This window comes from Centroberyx affinis, unplaced genomic scaffold, assembly GCF_046629955.1.
Source record: "Centroberyx affinis isolate AG114_WGS23_722 - 3 ecotype Tasmania unplaced genomic scaffold, CSIRO-AGI_Caff_v1 ptg001012l_1, whole genome shotgun sequence".
In the NCBI taxonomy this organism is placed as follows: domain Eukaryota; kingdom Metazoa; phylum Chordata; class Actinopteri; order Beryciformes; family Berycidae; genus Centroberyx; species Centroberyx affinis.
The window spans coordinates 476159-497799 of NW_027279574.1; the positions used below are offsets into that span (position 1 = coordinate 476159).

Here is a 21641-nt window from a genome sequence, read left to right on the forward strand (position 1 = left end):
CAAATAGCCACACACGCGGACCAGCTGTGTTGCTGTTTTCACCTCTTTTCTAAAGCTTGTTGTCAAAACGCGAACCGAATCGAAGCTCCTCCCGGCCCATTCAGTAGCTGTTGTACTTGGGCTTAACATGAGACAATAGTTTGGACAATTCTTGAAACTTATTGTTGTGCTTGGGTGGTTACCAGTAATTCTAAAACCAAGACATTTCAATGACATTTAAAATTCCCACTTGAGGTGGGCAAACATTTAAAATTCTTTGTATGAATGACAGCAAGATGCTAGATACTAGGTTCATCTAGATGGCCTAGGTTGGTAGAAGTGTGTGTGAATTCAGGAGAGGGAGAGGGAGAGGGAGAGGGAGAGGGAGAGGGAGAGGGGGAGGGGGGAGGGGGGGTTGCTTTAATTAGAGGAACAGAATCACCCTGCCAAGCCAAGTCTCTGTAATCATAAAAAAAATCAAACTTTAAAAGTAATAAAGTCATGGCAAATAATATTTATTTGATAGGGATCTTGTGTTTAACAGCCAAATCGAACACATTCCTGTCGGGACAAGGTGCATTACAGATGCTTGGGGATGATAAAGAAGATTACTAATGTTAGCAGCCAAGGTACAAAACAATGAACGACCTGCTGTACGTCTTAAGGTAGGAGATGATTGTGTCTATAAAAATGAATCACCAGTCCTATCTTGGTTAATGTGGTTTACTTGGCACCAAATCCAAAATTCAGTGCAGTAGACAGCAGGCAGACGCTCAACAGTCATTATATAGTAATTTATTCATTTTGGCGAATGTCATCTGAAGGGCAAATTACAGCTTTTACCAGAGTCATAGTACAATACTTTATAATTACAACATTTTACAGGTGCAGTTCAGTTTGTCTTTTTACACAAAACGATGGAGATGAGCCGTGAAGGGAACACAGAATTATGCATTTAACACAGGTACTGGAGAGGAAGCAAAATACTTTTCTTTAGCCATTATTTGAATTGCTCATTGACTTGGCCTACAGAAATGCATTTGTCTTTATCAGTCAGCGAGTGTCATGACAGGCGGCTGTGACCTGCCTAAGTACATGACAGCTTATCGCCGCTTTACGGCGGAAGGACTGACAGGATTGCCAAAAACAGTCAAGCAAAGCAGCAAAAACTGACACACATGGTCATCATTCTCTTAAATATCAACACCGCCGCGCTTATGGTGTCAGTTGATAGATATATGTAAGTGTCCTTGTTCAATGTAAAAAGCAGACTTTAAACACAGACGAGTGTTAACACCATGTGTGTGACAATGGGTGTGTGGGTTACTTCAGCAGAATGAGACTCTCAAACTGGTCCCTTGGTTTCATTCACATGTGGATCACAAGCAGTTTGTATTCAAACTTTTCACTCCGACTCATTTATATTCCACAACAGTCATCCTATAATAGAAAAGATAAAATATGCAAATTTAGGAACGTTGAGTGCTTTGAGATAGCAATTTGAAGGTTAAGATCGATTCAGCAATATCCAGTACTTAAGGGTTACTGAAGTAAAGAAAAGCCTCAGCTTCACCATCTGAAAGCACTCTTTCAATAGAATGAATTTTTGAACAATAGAAGAGTCTGTGGAACAGTAATTTCAATGGTTCCAGGGGCCACAAGTTATTACAAATCCTCAGGGATAAATGGAAAGCTGAACTCCTGATTGCTGCTGAGAGTGGCTTGTCTTAAATCTCCGTTTTTATTGTTTGTCAAATATCTCTCCAACACCCTCTATTTATCCATCTACTCCACCATCAAAGCACAGACCCGCTTCCCTTAATTAGGATGTATCAATTTGTGTTATGACACACCATCCGGCATATTAGGAATTGATCACTCATGGGATTGTTTTAATTTTCCTTGTTCACATATTAAAAAAAAAACTAAAAATCAATTCCCTGTGGTTGAAAAAGCCAAAATGAAAACTAGCTGATGTAAAATGAATTTTGTTTGGATTTTAAGAAGCACGTCCATTAATAATTTATAGAGCCACTTCCAAATAATAAATAAACAAATGAATAAATAAACAAGCAGGCAAGCAAACATCAACAAACACATTGTTTTTTTTTTCCCAAATCTTTTTTTGTTTGTTTTAGTAAAAATGTCTCTGGTAATCCAGTGTCCAATTGTTTGATATTCTTGAAAAATAGTCTGATAGCAACTTATTTATCACGGTGTGGAATCCAAAAGGAAATGGATAAGGAACAATGTGAAGGATCTGCAGTACAACACACATGTGGTTGGCAGCTGGAGAGAACTTAGCAAGTGCTACAGTCAAACTGCTGACCAAAATATATGATCGAGAGTCTTAAATCTGCCAAAATATAGAAATCTGAGTCCTCCTAGTGTTCCATTGTCATACATGAAAGACTGCTTTTGACATCCGCGGCAGTCAATGAACAAGTGGCAGACATAATACCAGATGGAAGGTTCTCCCCAAGTCTTCCTGTGTCATGACAAACTGTATCTCTCCATTCAACTGCTTTCTTAGTATTCTCACTCGGTCATAATCCATCCAGAGTTGAAAAAATACATTTTTTTTTTATTCTTAAAACTAGCCTATACTCTACATAGCTTGCCTCCCAAAAGTCTTTTAGTTCTCTAATGTGCTTTTGGTGATTTTAACACACCTCCGAGGTTCTCATGGGGAAACGATCGCTGGACTGTTCCAACTCTGGTTAAGCGAGACCGGTTCTCTCTGAACTGGGGGAAGAAACCAAGATAGTGGAGCGATGGTGTAAAACGGTCTCTGTCCTGACACAGTGTTTAGTGCTGTGCTTCCTGTACACACAGTCTGCAAGACAGGGCCTGTAAAAAGACCGGCGGTACAGGCATTTGGGCTAAAGCACCGTGGCGTTGTGGCCCTCCATCCTGGGCAACCTGGGGTCCTGCACCGTCCCCATGGTGACCAGCAGAGGACGGCTGTCCTCTGCCATGCCCGGACGGCCCAGGGACACCGAGGCGGGAAGGGAGGCCCCCCTCGGTAGGGGGGTGGAGGAGGGGCCCGGTGGCGGCGGAGGGGGCGGGGGAGGAGGAGGGTTGCCGTGGGCGGCCTCCAGCGGCAGGCCCTGCTCCTGGTAGCCGTAGCCGATGTTTCCGCAGGGGAAGCGTCGCAGTCTGTAGAGGGGAACCGGGGGCAGGGCGGCTGAATCTAAAAGCAGGGGCGACTGGGCAGCGGGAGGTGGTGGTGGGGGCAGCAGGGGTCTGCACAGGCCCTGCTGCTGCTGCTGCTGCTGATGGTGGAGCAGCTGCAGTTGGTGCTGCTGCTTGAGCTGATGCTGGAACTGCTTGTGCTGGTGCTGGAGACCCAGAGCCCCTGCCGCCTCAGCCACCGTCCGTCCCACATGCTCCTGCCCCTCGCCGGGCACCCTGCCACCTCCTCCTCCCACCCCTCCCTGCCTCTGCTGCTGCTGCTGCTGCTGCTGCTGCTGCTGCTGTTGTTGCTGCTGCTGCTGCTTCCTCTGCTGCTGCTGCAGGAACCATGAGCCATAAGTAGGGTTCCACAGACTGGTCGCCTTCCCGTTGCGGCCGTCCTTCTCCGGCGGGTGGCCCTGGGTGAAGGCCAGGTTGACGTGGCCCCCCTCAGAGCCGGGCTGGGTGGAGACGTGGGGTCCCTTGGCAGTGAGCGTGGAGGTGGCCGTGGAGGTGATGGTGCTAGTGGTGGTGATGGCGGTGGAGGTCTGCGGGTGGGGCTGCTGGTGCTGGTGGAGGTACGGCTGGGGCTGGGCCTGGGGCTGGGCCGACATCGGTGCTTTGGCCTCCGACGAGGAGCTAGCCAGGAGAGCCGGCTCCCCGCCTCTCCGGTTCTCCTCAGTGGGATAGGATGGAGGCAGCGGTGGACCCTCCCCATCAGGCGTCTGCGCGTTCACCAGCAGGGTCGGAGCTGAGGGGTCGTCAGGACGCATGGGTACGCGCTCCTCCTCCTCCGGGACGGGTCCGTACTCTATAGGCAACGGCATGGTCACCACATCGGGGTCCTAAACGAGATAGACGGTCAAAAGATCAAGTTTCATCATTGTATTTTTAGTGGGACCCAATACTGGTTCATTTCAGTTCTGCTCAGCTACCTGTAAGCAGTAGTCAATCCTCTCCAGGATAGTTGAGAAGTTCGGCCTGTCCTCAGGCTGGTGCTGCCAACTCTGAGTCATTATACGGTACCTGAAATACACACACGCATAAGTAAATCATACTTAATTAAAACATTATTCTCTCACTTTATACAGAACTAGGTTAATCCAGAAGCCCACCAGCACCATCTCTCCCACTGCTGTAACATTTGCCGGACTAAAGTCTAATATCGTTTTAAAAAACAACGCATTTTAGTAGTTGTTTTGATCGCTTCAGGTGGAATTAAAGTGTAACCTTCCCCCAGTTTGAGTGATTGCCTTAAGGGGGAAGTGCAGATAAAGTGAAGAATTGTTAAATCCAAAGATATTTTTTAATTGCTGGGCTGATTCAAACCAGAGTTGCTGTTCTGTTAGCAATCTGTGTGTCCTGTTGTGAGGCAGTTTCACAACTTCAGATTAATAGCACCACACGGGGCTGTGTTTATTTTTTCAAAGAGAGAAGAAAAACATTTACAAAGAAAATGTGAGGCAGGTTGCAAAGCGATAGGGAGAAGTAATCTGCAAAGCTGTGGCCGAGGGGAGTCAAATAGAGATGTGAAGGATAAAAGTTCCATCGTGAGCTGCGAAATCAGAGAGAGGCCAAAATGTGGCTGGAAACTTGGTGTGTGTGTATCTGTGTGTGTGTGTGTGAGACAGAGATAGAGGGGTGGAGAGACGGTGAGTGTGTGCATGCATCTGCACGTATAGGTTTTATAATAGAGTTCACCAGAGAGCGGATATCTGAAAGACAGAGTAAAAAATACACTATGATTTGGAAACGGCTTATAAGCTCCCTATCAGCTCCCCACGGACTTCCTCCAAATTGAGAAGCAAACATGAAAGAAAATGTTACTTGTGGTTTGCATATTGAGAGCACTGAGAGTGATCTCCTGCAGCGATTGTTAAATTTCTCAGACTTCGTTTTGGTCACAACTCGGATCCGTGTCAATATCAGAAAATCATCAGAGCCTCTTAAGTCAAGGTCTGCCTGCCCCATATTAATGTGTTTCTGTGTTTTCAAACAGTGATACTGGCTGCGTGTCGACAATAAATTGCCACAATGTATGCGCCACATACATCTGAGCATCTTTCCTTCCTTGTTTGTGTATTGGAGAGGCTTAATTAGACCTCATGGGATCCTTTTTCATGCCGTTATGTGCACGCATATACCGGAGTACGCATGTGCATCTGCACTTACACTGGCCCGGGGCAGTTTTTGGGAGGGTCCATCCTTCCGCCATTGGTTACAAACTCCAGCACTTCCTGGTTGCTGCGGCTTGGATATGGCATGTAGCCCAATGAGAAGATCTCCCACAGCAGAACCCCAAATGACCTGCGGGAGAGAGAGAGAGAGAGAGAGAGAGAGAGAGAGATGATGATTAGAGAGATTTGTTACAAAGAGAAAGAAGAGAGGGAGAGACCTAGGACAATTGAGCCATAAATTAGAAGCTTCATCAGAGCCGAAGCGCTAAAGGAGGAGAGGGGAGGACAGGAAGGAGGGAGAGACAAGTCGAGAAGTAAAAAAAAAAAAAAACATATGGCGCGGGAGCAAAGGAGTGGAAGGACGGAGGAAGGTAAAAGAGATTGACGGAGAGAGAGGGCAGGTCGGGACGGCAGACGTCTAAGAGAGTGAAATATAGGCGGGAGGGCGAGCTTCGTCCTCGCTGTGGCTGCTTAATTAGAGCAAGGCGGGGTGCCGGTGGGAGGGTGGGGTGCTGGTGGGAGGGACACTCACCACGTGTCTGTTTTGGACGTGAAGATGCCCTCCATGAAGGCTTCAGGTGGCATCCACTTCACTGGCAGCATGGCGCGCCCACCCTTCCTGTAATAGCTTGCCCTGCACACACACACACACACACACACATTTTGAGTGAGTAACTAACGGATATTAAAATCCTGCTGCCATTTAACAAAGCTTAAATTTAACTATTGCAGTACACTGCAGAGATACTGGGTAACGTGGAAGATAGTGGAGGGTAAACCCACCTTTTTATTTGGAGAAAATAGTTCACCCACATTGAAGTAAATCTGTGTTTTAAATTCATAGTATACATAACTGTAGGTAATATCAAACCTGTGTAACTTCTATGAAAATAGGGTATTTTAAGGAAGAAAGGCATAAATCCATGCGTTTTTGAAAGTAAAATTGATTTTTGTTGAGAACGGTGCTTGTTTGCCTTTAGATGATCGCAGACAGGAGGTCGTATTTTACCCACCTCTTTACTTCCCGCTACATCTCTGTGTGCAACTACTATGTCTCCAGTTATCACAGAGAGGTAGGAGATAGATTCAATATGTAAAGCACTCCCAAAGAAGAGTGACATACAGAATAAAAGTGGCCACAAATCAATGAGGGAGAAGCAACCCAACAAAAGGAAACAAGGGGTGGGAAAATGGAAAAATCAAAACCACAGTAGTTCACGGAAATATTGCCATGGTAACATCACAGCCCTCAAAAGCAGAGGCTACTAAAAAGAAAAAAAAAAAAAGTCACATCCTGCAATTATTTCACTATTTGACACCGGCTCTATCAGTACACTGATCCAATCACATTTTCACCACCCGAACATGCGGCCGTCTGAGAGGGACCCTCTAAGAACTCCTTATCTCGAGGGGAGAAAAGAGGGATTTTTCGCCGGGCCGAGCCCAGTCTGAGCCTTTTAATGCTGTCTAACTCTCGCGTTGGTAGAGAAATTATCTGATGTGGCCGCTATCTGATCGTCGCCACCGATAGCGGTCCCTGCCCGGTTCATCTTACCCCGCTCGAGGCGCGCAGCGAGGACAAACACGAGGCGTGACGCCGCTCGGCTCCCCCCCCTCCATCTCGGTGTCCGCACACAAAAGGGATGTCTATCAAGATCCAAGTTAAGTGATGTAAGCTTCGTTTGAGATGTGAACTGGTCTGGCTGTGAGGGGGAGAAAAAAGCATCTTTTGGCATCGCTTGCTGCGGAGGAGTAAATGTCTGCGATTTCCTGACAAACATGACTTTCTAAAATGTTAAGTGCTTTATAATAAATAGAGCGGCGGTAGCCTTTAGGAAGGTCTCCGGTTCAAACCTATTGGGAATGAGTAGCGCTCTATCCTCCCTCAAAAACTACTGCCGAGCTGCCCATGAGCAAGACACTGCTCTGTGGCCAGTAGAGGACTGTGGTTGTACTGGGCAACTCCCAGTGTGAATGTGTGGAACTGTGTCGAATGTGAAAGAGGGTGTTGCTGGAAAATGGCATCCTGCTCAGTCAGCTTTCCCTGGAGAAATCAAGATGTATAAAAACAAAAGCCAAATAGAGAAAAATACCAGACACCAATGAAAAATAGGGTTACTAAAGAATAAAAAAGCACAAATGCAACATGAATAAAGCAGGGGAAGACAAACAAAAAAAGATGAGTTTGGTTTTGGCAGCCTAAGCTCCTCAGATAGGCCGTCCAAAGCCTCTGGGCTTGGACAGCATCGGCCCAATCGCCTTTCATCTTTAGCCTAAGGTGCCTGAGGATTTCTGGCTGCCCTCCAGCTCATGAGGGGTTAAACGATCCAAACTATTGCTAGAAAGCCAGAGCTTTCGTGTCTTAAAAGTAATCTGTAATCTGTCAATTCAAACAATGACAGGCAACCAAAGAGACTAAACCTAAGACAGAATTCTGCACGATCTGCAGCCACAGATCGAGGCGAGAGGATATAAACGTGTCCAAGTCTCTGTGTCATTAAAAGGCAAAAAGCAATCAGGTCTTTGCAATGTATGAACCATTGAACCACTATGATGCTTACATGAATCAACAAAAACTCCTAGATCCAGGCCTTATATACCAACTCCAAGGACTGAGAGACAACTGTATTTGTCTAGAGATGTGTTCAGGGCCAATAACAAGAACCTCGGTTTTGGATCATTTGGTTTAACTGAGAGATAAAGCGGCGTCTCTTCAGTGCAGCAATGAAAAGAGATGTTTTGCTGACAAATAATATGGCCAAAGGGGAACATATACAAAGAAAAGCGGATCCACCTAAGAACTGAGCCTTGAGGCAACTTGCACGTAATCAATGAAGCAGACAAAACGATCACTAGTCGAGACATATATGGTAAGAGCCAGTCCGAGGCAGTCACAGAGATACCGAGTCATTTCTTAAATCTATTAGAATAACAATCCATTGATGGTGACTCAGTTAAGACTCTGGTCTCTCGACCTTCATATACCGCTGCTGGCCTAGGATCGAATGCTACCAGAGTCTTCTCCCTTACTCTACTTTTTCTTGTCTATCTCAATAAAAGAAAATACTAAGAGAAGTGGACCGCTCTCATCCAAAGCGTGTGATTAGATCTAATAGCAGTAAGATTGAACGCTCAATGGCTGCTGCATTCATCAGGAGAGCATTAGTAACTTCCGAGAAAGACGATTTCAGTAATATGGAGTTTACGAAGAATGTTTGTTATTCCTCTATTGTAATGCTCTCGCAGAAACTTCTTTTTGGCCTTGGCAAGTGAAAAGCATCTTTAAAAAAAATATATGGATATGTGGAAGTTCTACTGGCTATTCAGCCTGTATCCATTAGAAAATCGTGAAATTTTTTGAAAAGGATGAGAGACGGTGAAATGTTAGAGCGCAAGATAATCCCTCAATCAGTGGATCGGCCTATTTTTTTAAAGCACGGGGTTTATGGACATATTTATTACTACTGCTAACACCACCAACACAGACTGAAAGCTGAGCCGGAGATTAGGGGGGGCTTAAATACAGACCTAGGGAATCCATAGCACAAATGGAGGTGTTTTTAATATATGTGTGTGTGTGTGTGTGAACATGTGTGTGAGTAATCGTGTATGTAAAAAGGAAGTTGGAAGGCATTGAATAACAAGAGCCAAAGGCATTGAATAGGCTGTGCTGAAGGGAAAGTAAGGTAATTTGTGTGTATGTGTGCGTGTTTCCTTAACATGACCTTGTGTGTGTATGTGCATGCGCACTAGAGGTGTAGCGGAGGGTAAACCCACCTGAACTCTGTTTACCACTTTTTCACACTGGCATAAATCTTTCTAACCTGAATTCATAGTATACATTATCGTAAGTAGTATCAGATTAATTTAAGTTATGAGAATGTGTTTTTTTATAGGGGAAAAAAATCATACATTAATGCATTTCTCCTCTTATAGGAAGTTGTTTGCCTCATGGTGATCACCAACTGCAGGTTTTAGTTTACCCACCTTTTTATTTACCACTGTGTCATTGGTGTGCGCGCATTCATTTGAGTACATTTGTGTGTGTGTGTGTGTGTGTGTGTGTGTGTGTGTGTGTGTGTGTGTGTGTGTGTGTGTGTGTGTGTGTGTGTGTGTGTGTGTGTGTGTGTGTGTGTGTACGTGTGTGTGTACGTGTGTGTGTGTGTGTGTACGCCTGCGGCTGCCCTCCTGGAAGGTAAAAAGCTGACATTAAGCCTTGTCCTAGTCCCTCACCGTCACACCAGTCCCCTGTGACTGCCTCAAAAAAAAAAAAAGGACCCCCACGTCCCTCGTCACACAGCAGGAGGGCCACATCATGAAACAAAAATAACCCACCGATGTTGCACCAGCTCGCCGCACAACACCACTGCTGAAACAATTACAATAATAATAATAAAAAAAAATAATAAAAAATCCCGGTCGCAGCACGGTGGCTCCAGGCTGAGAGATAAAAAACAAAATCACACCTGAAAAAAAAACTGACATCAGCAATTAAGTGGAGCGCTCCTAATGCGACTCCCCGGGGGAATTATGCAACAGCCTTCTCCGGATGCTCCGAGAGTGACTTTCCTCTCGTGCGACTTTACAGCGGGTGATTCGAAAGCGCCGCGTCGATACAGCTGGCTGTTGTGACACATTTTCCCCTCGCTCTAATTCCTCGCCAGATGAAAGGCTTGGGAGATTTCCCCGCTGGATTGCGCATCCATTTAAATGATGTCACGGTGCAGTCGTGGTAGCTGTATTAACAAAAAGTTAGAGCTAAGAATAATGTGACGCCGCTGGGGTTACAGAGGAGCTGATGCGGAGGAAAAGATAGCGTCGGTATAGGACAGAGCGATGGAGAGTGAAGACACTGCGCAGCTGAGCCCAAACATTTATGGACTCATAACGCTTGATCATAATAAGAGGGCAATAAATGTTATCACATGGGAGAAACCACTGCAAAACACTGAGCCAGTATGTTAACTTCAACAGTGTTAATCTGATGATTTTTGTGTGTATGTATACTTTTAATATTCCATAGTCATAGGATGCTGAACTTTCTATTGGATGTCATGCACTGTCCCCATTCACTGAATTTAAATTTTGTGATGCTTTATAGCAAAGGGATGAAAGAGGCAAAAGATCTAACGTTAGTGAGTCTATGGAATGTCTATTACATTAATCCAGGACTGTAGACTCCGGTCTACAGGCCACTTTTCTGACATCTTGGTCTTGTCTTGGTCTCGGCTACTACTGGAGGTTTACTCTACTTTATCCCCGCCTATCTAAAGATTTTCAAAGATATGTTTTTCTCAGCCTGGTCCACCTTCCATTTATTTTCTCCCCAACACTACAAACAATTTAAGTGATGACACCTGTGTATAGTGCAACTGGTAATGGTCCTTTAGAGCTCCTGCAGATAGTTCTACATCCCTGTTGATCCTTAAAAAAGCTATTTTGGTCTTGGTCTTACATAGCACTCTATTTGCTCTTGTCTTGATCTCGACTGGACCTGGAATTAACTTGGACTCAACTAAGACTAGCCCTGTGTTAGTCTCTGTAGTCTGTGTTGGACCTGTACCTGTAAATGTCACGGGCCATCCCAAAGTCTCCGATCTTGGCCACTCGGCCCGGTCCTTTGCAGGTCAGCAGGCAATTCCGAGCCGCAATGTCCCTGGAGAGTGGGAGAAATGCAAACAGTCAAATCACTGGTTGTATTTACGGATTGTAGCAACAGCACTTGGTCTCTTCATTAGAACTCATCGACTCACTGCCATTGTGAGACTCAACCCTGTCATTTTTAGCATATGGGTGTATATACAGTATATACATATGAATCAACTCCTAAGGATTAGATCCAGCACATGGAAAATGCACTCATCATCACACAGCTTCGCTCACGCCTTCTATCTGTAGTAGTTTACCAAAGTTTTTTGTTTATTCGCACCTTTCAGAGAACACCTACGGAAGCTCCCTGTTGAATGTGAAGTTCAATCTAACTACCAAGTTGCCCCGGGCAAGCCAGTACAGTGCAGAGTTTCCTACGGTGCTTTTATGACTCTGCCCACATGGCGCATCCAGAGAGAGGGATGAGCTGTGCTACAGTATATGCAGGGAGAACAGGTTAGGAGGAGCGGGAGGGTGGCGCGGTTGAGAGGGAAAACTCATAAAATTCATATTTGTATTGTACTGGATTGTTTATTCTTTGACAAAACAACTGTTCACACAGCATGCCATACTCCTGTCTGGGGAAAAAGAAATGGAGCACACACGCACTGCATTCTGCTCCCAAGGCTTATAAATTTATCAGCACCTGAAGAAGTGATGTAGCGAGCACACTGCTCTTCATTAGACTTAAGATGAGTGCATGCTAGTGCCAATAATGACTTATGTGTCAAAATAATATCATGTGACATTGTGCTCATGATCATGACAGTAGTATTTATGGGTATTTAGACAGCGGCACTCTGTTTTAATGTTTTGGCTCCAGTGTTTTGGCTAAGTAATAGTTCAGACTGATTTAAACTGAGGATATTTTAAGACATTTTTAAGAAGATTTGAAGACCGCGTGATACATGGTTACCCCATTTCAGGGTGCCAAAAGTGTTTGGAAAGGTCAAACTTGTGCTACAGTAGTCCTACTTTAATTTTGATATTAGTTATTTTTTGTATGAAGTCAAAAATGGTATGTGTCTTTGACAGCGAGAAAGCATCCCTTTGCATTCCAGTTTATCTCTATGAAGATTTGGCTTTGATTATGCTTGGCTCTAAATCAGTATGAAGTATGCAGTGAAATGAGTGTTAGTAAACTAGGATCTGAGTTATCAAACTCACCATCAATCATAATGCGACAGAGAATTACTTAAATGGTCGCGTCTCACTGGAAATGTTGATATTGAATGCTGTGGGAGAATTTGTAGGGTGAAACCACCGTTAAAGCTATTCACGTCTATCCTTACAGCAATATTCCTAGCAGGAGTCTCTTGCAGGTTCATTGGCAAAGAATGTAGCATCTTATCACAATGTTTAGAGGCTGTGCCATGTGTTCCTCCGTGAATTAACATAATGGTGCATGCCAATGAAGATTAAAGGCTTACCGAGTAAAAGTACTGTGAAACAATAAATCCCTTTAGTGGCATCTCAACTGTTGCAGGAAGAATGAATAATTTCTAATAATTTCTATCATAGCACGGCAACCCACACACACTCACTCACTGACTCCTCTCTTGTGTGGTGGTGTAGCAAAATTCACATAGTCCTTGTTTAATGGCTTGGAAGAATCCATGCAAATGATTCGTTTTTGCTTATAGGCAAGGTTGAGCCTTGAAATGCAGCAGTGGTCGTGGCAGACTGCAAGCTGAGGGCTTGAGGGAAGGACACGGTGCGATTGTACACGCAATACAGTGTTTTACAAAGGAGGCCATTATTAAAAAGAGCGTTAACTGGCCCCATAGATCTTATTTACGCTGTTTATTTTAACTGCAGCTTAAAGATCCATTTCACTGCTGCAGTTAGAGAACAATCTGTGTTATTAGCCCATTTTAACACCTAAGGTAACATTAAACTACCCGACTCCTCTGCATGGTGCTTTGATTCAGGCGGCTGCAATTTCAATTTTTATTTTTGAGTGAGTATTTTCCTCACTCAGTAATAAAAAAAAAAAGGGACCAAAGAGTGACATCATGCTCTCAATTGGCAAACCAAACGACACACAGATACACACGAACATGCTGGCACAGAAACGCACACAAAAGACAGAGTAGGTTGCTCTCCAACAGCATTAACCCTGTGATTTAACCTGTTGAAGCACCGCCGCTCGTCTCCCAACCCAGTAATCCCCGAGAAAAAGGCAGCATTATCCGAGTACCGGCTACTCCTCCGCCCTCCCCCATACACCCGCCCTTTACTCAACCCCGAGTAAACACACCACCATAAAATCTGAAATTAGCCTCAAGGACGGGGTTAGGGTGAATTTTAATACAGGTTTGAAGGCAGGAGCGGGGGCTGCGCAGGAGCTCGGCGAGCCTCCGGAGAAGAGCCGGCCATTAGGTGGATTGATGGGGCTTTACCGTGCCACGTCGGAGCAAACAAGCTTTAATAGGCCTCGTTTGTCATTGGACAATTCCCAGGAAGTCGGAGAGAGACGGGAAGGAGGGGGCATGCACTTTAATTGTCTTGATGTGATTGTTGGAGCAATTTTGACCTTTTCCCTTTTGACTTTTACTCGACTTTCCTCACGGATGTCAAGTAAGGAGATTGCGACAAAAGGAGTAACGGGGTAAGACAGGCTTCTAGATCCTTCGGTCACAGCCTCTGGTTTACCTACTGGAGTGAATGGGTGTGTGTGTGCGTGTTTGGGGTGGGGGGGACTTTGTTGACTAGCGCCTCGGTTGCAGACCGTAAAATGGCAAGCCGGCCGGCCCATCTGCCCGCTCCTATGCTAAACTCATCACTTGTCCTTTCTGCCATCTTGCGAAAGGTGAAGGCATGGAGGGCCCATATGTTCCGCTTGGACGGATGCAGTCGCCTCGTAATTCCGAGCGAGCTGCAGAAGTCAGCAGGAGAACGCGGGCATGTCTGCGTTTGTCGAGTCTGAATATTTTCCTGTGTGGCATTCCAAATGTATATGCATATCCATATGGATTGTGTATAGTTGGCAGTTTCTGTCTGTTTCCCTCTCTTCCCTCTCTTTGATCTGTCTGGGTAGGGATAAAAAAACAAAGACCACGCCAAATGCATCTTATCATAATGATGGATCATATTTGTTTATCCCAAGACATTGTTTGGTTTTGCATATTCAAAATGTGTGTGGTCCTCTGGTTAAGTACCTGTGTATGAACTGGTTCTCCTCCAGGTACTGGCAGCCCCTGGCGATGTCTCTGGCCACGTTGAGAAGATCCACCATGGACAGGCTAGATGGATGCTCCTGGTCAGAGAGAGAGAGCGAGAGAGAGAGACTGACTTATCAGCTGATATGTCAGAGATAGACCCAGACTGGGATATTGGTAAAGACATCAGAAGCCTTCGGAAAAAAAACAGGGAGGATGTGGACATTGTGGCTCTAATGAAAACATGAATACATGAATACAAAGATGAGGACATATTTGATTTATCTAATTTTGCAAGTGGTGTGTCCAGTGTTGAGGCTGCGTAAGATTGTCTGGAAAGATTAAAAAGAAAAGTCATTCTAAAAATTTTAGATCTTGTGGAAGTGAGATAGTGTGTGTGAGACTCACCAGCCGGGGTCTGGTCTCTCTCAGGAAACTCTTGAGGTCTCCTCCGGCCATCAGCTCCAGCAGGATGAACCTGGGCAGGGCCTGCAGACTGACTCCTATACAGCGCACGATGTTCTGGTGGCTGAACTTACTGCAGGGGCACAGCAGCACAGCGAGGAGAGAGGAGGGACAGGTCAGAAATGCTTTAACGGTTCTGCCGGTACTGTAAATGAGACAGAAAGAGTGTATACCTGTGTGTGTGTGTGTGTGTGTGTGTGGGAGAGAGTTTGCGTGTTGTCTCTTACCTAATAATCAGAGCCTCCATGAGGAAGTCCAGTTCATCTTGCTCAGAGCAAACCTCCGGAAGAGTCTATTGTAAATAAATAAATGTAAGTGACTGATGTATTTCTCAGTAATAGGGAAAGAGAGGGAGATAAAGAGAGAGGCTGTGAGACAACCTACCTTGACTGCCACTTGCATTGGACTGGGTTCACCCGGTATCCCCACTGCCAGTCCTTCATACACTTCACCGAAAGCACCGTGACCCAAACCCCTGGAGACACACACACACACATTTATTATTTACAATTACATTTATATTTTAGGCATTAAGCTGGAACTCTTACCCAGAGTGACTTAAACAAGAGCAATGTTGAAATAAGCCACAGCGCCCAGACAATAGATGTATTAAATATACAGTACCTGTGTGAATGATTATGTGTGCTAGGGAAGCACTAAGTAAAGATATAAGAGCCAGGGAGTAAAAGGAAGAAAAGTGAGGTTTTTTTTTTAAGTATACCAAGGCAGAGACACACTAGGAAATATCATTTAGTAGTTCTCAACCTTTTCAGCCCACAAAGACCAAGAAATGCCTACTTTCAACATCGTGTTGCAGGTGAAAAAGTGGTGAACTTTGGCACCAAATGATAGTTTGGATTTTCCCTTTTCAGCTGTTTTTTTGATTGATTATTAGAAGATGTCTAGAGGCTGGAAAATATTTACTTAATTAAATAGAAAAAGCATTTATCACAAAGATTAACAGCCATGATGACAAATTGGTATAAAAACAGCGACAGATTGGGACGATCTAATATATACTATAAAAATAAAATGGAAAATTGAAAATATCCCCATGAAAACCCTCTCAACCCTTTGGACAGTTGCAGTAGACCCACGCACTGTGAGTCTTCACTTTGGTATATCAGGCTTTGTTTAAACTGCTGTATTTATGAGTCGACCCTAACTGAGGTCATGTGATGTCCTAAGAAGCTATTTAAAGGGGATTATGGGTACGCTCTCAAGTGCATGGATGTGCGTATCGCTTTCATTTATCCAGTTGAAGCTGCCCGTCGTCCCACACTTGAGCCTGGACTCCGGGAGCCTTTACCTGGTGAGGGAGATGTTGCGCCGCGGCACCTCCTTCAGGTCGTTGACCGAGGCCGTCTTGCCGGCGAAGCAGTAGTTGGGGTTGTAGTCGGTCATGATGGTGGAGGCGCGCAGCTTACTGAGCTTGCAGTCCGGACTCTGCAGCTCCAGCTGAATGGACTGCAGCTCTGTGTGTTTGCGTCTGTACACTGGTGAGATGACGGAGGAGGAATACATGAACAGTTTCATTCCAGATATGCACCATTTGAAAAAAAAACAAAAAAAAAACACAACAACCTTGAACACCACTACTTGTATAAAATGACTGCTGGCAAGTAAAGCACGTAAAGCGTAGTGGAATGCTTTTAAAGTTATTAGTTACATAAGACCTTTCGCTTTCACAACAGCCATGTTTTCATGAAATAGAAATCTTTTGTGTCTGAAATATTGATTCATGAATTGCTGATGGCAGACTTTGTTTTCTCAAATAAATATATGGCGTTTTGCAAATTGAACACTCAACATATGAGTATGTGAATGCGTTTAAGTCACAATCCATCACATACATGCAAACACACCAACACATCACAAAAACAAGTGCATACTTTTCTCCCTCAGCATGAATCAGCGTTATTGGCAATAGCCATTCTGCAGGTAGCTGAAGAATCCTCATACTTCACACGGCATACAAATGCACATTATGCAGAGTAGCTTACTGTAGACACTGCAGACACTGTCTTTTCTCTCTCTCTTTCTCTCACACACACACACACACCAACTAGAGACCGCTAGCGGCCCCGACCTGGGCTGTAAACACATTAGTCGCAGGAAGAATGTGTGTGTGTGTGTTCGGATTTATGTGTGAATGCTTGTGTGCGTAGTGGAGTTATTTATTTACCAAGTGCTGTCTAATGTATGAGTGCTGTCAGCCGCCAGCTAAGCAGCCATCCATCATTAGTGCGTTTCATTCATCACCGCGGCAGTCTCACACCTCCTCAGCTAGTGCGTCATGCGCTGATGTGTATGCATGGCTGTGCGTTTATGTGTGTGTGTGTGTGTGTGTGTGTGTGTGTGTGAGTCTTTCCGCATGTGTGTGTTTGCAAGTGTGAGAGTGAGCGTGGGTGTGTGTGTGGGGGAGTTGATGGCTCAATGAGTGCATATGTCTGGCTGTGATAGCCTGAAAGCAGCCGGGCAGACGGATGTCTAGGCTGGCCGGGAGACTCGCTTCTCTCTCTGTCAACAACCCGCTAAGGGCCGTCTGAGCTGGGTGCTAAGTAACTGTGTGGGATGACCGGGCGAGATACAGTAGGCGTTTTGTGTGTGTGTGTGTGTGCGAACATGTGTGTGTCTGTCTATCATGTGTGCAAGCAGTAGAAGAAACAAGTAGTAAGTAACAGTGCTCATGTACAACTTTGGAACACTTGGCAGAAACAGCCACTGGGCTCCCATACTGACTCTAGTAACAACTGCTACCAGCTTTCCCACTTTCTCCATTTTCACTTTGGTGGTTGTTGTCGTCAACTGTTGGCTACCTGGGTAGCGTGAAACCCCGCCTACTCTTCGTTGTGAGTAGTCAGTGCATGTCATATGCGTTCACACGTGTTCACACTGGACACACTTGTTTACAGGTGACAAGTAACCCCCACCGGTCATGTGACAGCTAAAAAGGTGTGAAGGGCTCACATTGAAGGGCGGAGTGTACTGCTGCAGTAGGGAGCTGAAGCAGAAGTTAACCAAGACTACCCACTGGGTTACTAGCGGCTAGTGCAATTATCCATAGACATGGGCGACATAAATATATATACTGTAGGTAGGTAGATAGATAGATAGATAGATAGATAGATAGATAGATAGATAGATAGATAGATTTAAAATATTCATGGTGCAACGTTAGCTAGTAGGTTTCTTAGCAAGCTAAGTGATGTCTTGGTTTGTTCCAGACTGCCACCAAGTCAAAATGCTCTTTGCATGGCAAGTTCCCCGCTACGTCTTTGGAACATTACAAACTAGGAAGGTGTGTTTGTATCGTATTGATGCTGGGTAATGTAGTGTAGTAAACGTAAATACATTTAATCATAACTTAAGTAAAAAGCAGATACTGCTGGTGGGTTCTGTAGTATAAGAGGGTGCTCTTTGGTCTATGGGCAAAAAACTCTAATAGAAAAACATGAAGTAGAGACCAAGGAGAGGAGTTGCTGCTACTTCATGTTTTACATTTAATCATAAGTTCCATCAACTGAACTCCACGGAAATCAGGCTGAGGAATGAATATAATTTTGGTCTATATGATATCAGAATGGGAACTGTACGGTTCGTAGTTTGCTCATATCAAGTAATCTGTAATGTATGGAATAGATGGGAGTGAACCAGAACCGTGTGGGGATGATGTCGATTCCGGCTCCCTATAGAGTACATTTGTAATCCTGTGGCAGCAGCAAAACAAATCCGCCCCTAAAAATAACAGATGGAGGGATCTGAACATCTCAAGAGATGAGGAAATGTACATGGACTTTGAATGCTGCGTGAATCCCTTTGAGACATTTGGCCACAGAATGTCGAGTGCTTACATGACAGATTGTTTGTCTTCTGCCATGTGGCGTTCTACTTTTGCTATTCGTTGATTTTTGCCACTGATTCAGAGGGGACAGGTCAGAGACAGGTGTAAAAAAGAGTGCAAACTCCGCACAGCCGGTGCGCCATTGACTCACCTCTTTGATCTGCCTAAAAAGACACTACACACAATTCCAAAGCACTTTCCTTCTGCCTTGTGGTCACTCCCTATTGCCTAGGATTTAAAGCGACACTCATCTAAATTACAAATTGGGGCTCTCATCCCCCCTAATTGAGATTCCATATATTCACACTGTGTCCACATTAATTTGAGGTGTCGGGTATGGCCGTTGGCGGGCATATTGGCATATCAAAACAAGACTTACCAACAATGTTTGAACCTGCTAATAAAAGATCTTTTTCACCATCTCCAGCCCTACCAGTCACTAAGAAGTATTTTAGATCTGAGGATTGTAGTTTACTAATGTCATGTTACATGATTTCGACCTGGAAGTCTGTGTGTGAGGGACAATCAATATGATTGTATCTAGCGGTGCATTATGTTGGACAATCTGGGACAATCTGGCACTGCGCTATACGGGACAATGTTTTTGTTTTGTTTCTCGCGGTCATCCACACTTCGTTAATAGGCCTCTAGAGGGCGGCGTGGGCCTCTACAGCATCTGTGCTTGTTTCACATTGATTGTGGGACAATCAATTTGATTGTATCTGGCTGCAGTGCATCATGTGGGACAATCAGTGTGTATCTGGCAGTGCATTACGTTGTAGGACACAAGTTAATATGCAGTTTTTTGAGGGACCTTCTGAAATTCCATCCCAGTCTTTTAAACTGGAAACAGGTTTTATAAATCGAGGTGTCTGTTTATATTCTGTCATGTCACTAGGGCTGCCCCCTAATAGTCGACCAAACGTTAGTCGATGACAAGAGTCTTAGTTGACCAAGTTTTCATTGGTCAGTTAGTTGCAGGAAAAAAAAAAGGATTGTTAGAGTAAATATCCGACCACGAGTTCCGAGTTCAAATTAGGTTAACTATAATTTAAACAAACATTCCAAACAATAAAATGAAATGAATCTACTCTGAGGCAAATTTATCTTTCTTTATCTGTCCATTGTTCACACTAAATCTTCCATCGTTTGTCAAACAAACCGAAGCACATGGCTAATTATTATGCATAATGACGTCATCGCACCTTCCCGGGTGCAACGGAGGAAGCTGGCTGTCTGACCTCGCGGTCGGATATTTACTCTAACAATCCTTTTTCCCTGGTTGGAATTATGCAGCGTTCAATGCAGCAGTGATATTACGATGGTAGTGAGGGCTTAATCCCCTAAGGAGAACAAGCTACTCACGTTTTCTTCATGGACACACATGGTCTGATGTTTGGAGCAGTCGAGTGGTGTAGTTGGCAAGTTACCGGACGTCAGTTACGACAGCCATATACAGTATATATACACAGATGCTCCCAATCAACCGGGGGAAAGAGGGTGTGAAACATTAGGAGGCAGGGCCAACTGATTGCAGGCCATGAATCTTTCTAACTGCAGGGAGAGTGTGTATTTTCGGAGCAATGGCTGTTTGTTTACGGGATAACGGACAAATGGGCTTTCGGTCCAATGGGACATTTTTCAGACTATTTGGGTTTCGGAATAATAGGCTGTCGGAACAATGGCATATAGCCTAACGTTAGTCCCCTAGCATGGCCTCTCTATGTTCAGTCTCCTTGCTGGTTGTTCCGACACATTCATCATTACCGCTTTTGGCGTTAGCATTGTCGTTAACAGGCGGCTCGCTTTGTGCGTGTGCTTGTAAAATGTAGATTTTAAAGGCTCATTATTACGGTTTTGTATTTCTCTGTAATGTAGCACAGTGTTAACAATGTTACTTATAACATTCTGTCTCAGCCCTGGAACTCAAACCATTTTCTGATGCCCCAAAAAATATATATTTAAATAATTAAATTAATATCATAAACGTAAACTGGTCGACTAATGGCTTGAACTAATGACTACTAGTCGACTAGGAAAATCTTTGGTCGGGGGCAGCCCTACATGTCACTTATGATCATGGAGAGATGTTTCTGTGTGTCTGTTTAGTATTATAATAGTGATGCATTAACGTTACAGTACTGCAGTAATTGCACTTAGTAAGCGTAGAGCCCTGATTTAGAGTACTGTACAGAGTGTGTTTTCTGTCCTGTCAGTTGGTACTTACTTATCATGACTCCGGACACGGCCAGCAGCAGCGCGGCGATGAGGGCCGAGGTTCCCACAGACAGACCCAGAGCCAAGTGGGAGAGAGACGGCTGTGGAGGCAGCAGGGACACCTCTGCAGGACAAGGGGAGACAACGGCGTTACACAGTTGTCGTCGTCCCCAAAGGTGTATTAACATTCACCTCGCCGCTCTGATCCCCAACTTAATTAATGATGTGAAAGCGATGACACAACAGAGCTTAGAGGCAGCGACGGCGGGCGCATGTCAATTCCTCTTAGGTGGAGAGGGGAGATCTCATTTCGCTTGTCTAAGCTGAGGAACAAATCAGCGGGCCGAGAGAGACCATATTGCGAGTGTGACCTTTTTTGACCTAGCATCATAGCGTTATCTAGCGCTTGTCATTAATGCGAACAGATCCGCAAATCACAGGGCAAGGAGACGCTCTAGGTTATTGAGACGTTATTGAGATGGTAATAGCCCCAGTTATTCTGCTTCAAATTATAAACTGACGTTCCACCGTATTCATTCATTTCAGATCTCCATTCATAATTCATTATTCATTTCAGATGGCAAATCATAGTTTAAGAAGCAATTTTAGGGCCACTGGGGTTTGTCCACATTTCTTTTTACAGATTAATCCCAGAATAAGACACTACTCTAATGCACAAACTCATTTTTACTCAAGGTTGACATGGTCTTTTGTGGGCCGAGCGAGTTGCATGAACCTAGGATAATTAAAATCATTATGAAACTCATTCAAAATTCATTATATACTACAGTCAATACATGACTACCCATGTGACAATAAACCTTTTATGCTAAATCCTCAAAAATTGACATGCCGAGATGAAAGGTTTTTATCTGACTGTAGCATAGAATTAAATTACAAGTCACAGAACAGGATTCCACACTTGGCAAATACTGTCTAATACTACTATATCCATTTTCATTAACAGGTTAGGTT

General features: G+C 44.4%; 1 protein-coding gene across 1 annotated transcript in view; it reads right to left on the reverse strand.

Annotated features, from left to right (window-relative positions):
• Nucleotides 1-663: 663 nt before the first annotated feature.
• The window catches only part of alk (ALK receptor tyrosine kinase), a 309324-nt gene continuing 288346 nt past the window's right edge, over nt 664-21641 (reverse strand). Inside the window, exons 19-30 of the mRNA XM_071522627.1 lie at nt 20677-20790; nt 15915-16101; nt 14990-15080; nt 14833-14897; nt 14549-14678; nt 14141-14238; nt 10894-10986; nt 5863-5964; nt 5326-5460; nt 4089-4179; nt 3469-3998; nt 664-3420 (exon numbers count right to left, since the gene is read on the reverse strand). Of these exons, the coding sequence (XP_071378728.1) occupies nt 2862-3420; nt 3469-3998; nt 4089-4179; nt 5326-5460; nt 5863-5964; nt 10894-10986; nt 14141-14238; nt 14549-14678; nt 14833-14897; nt 14990-15080; nt 15915-16101; nt 20677-20790 (2195 nt within the window). The 3' untranslated portion in view covers nt 664-2861. The remainder of the gene's footprint in view (nt 3421-3468; nt 3999-4088; nt 4180-5325; nt 5461-5862; nt 5965-10893; nt 10987-14140; nt 14239-14548; nt 14679-14832; nt 14898-14989; nt 15081-15914; nt 16102-20676; nt 20791-21641) is intronic.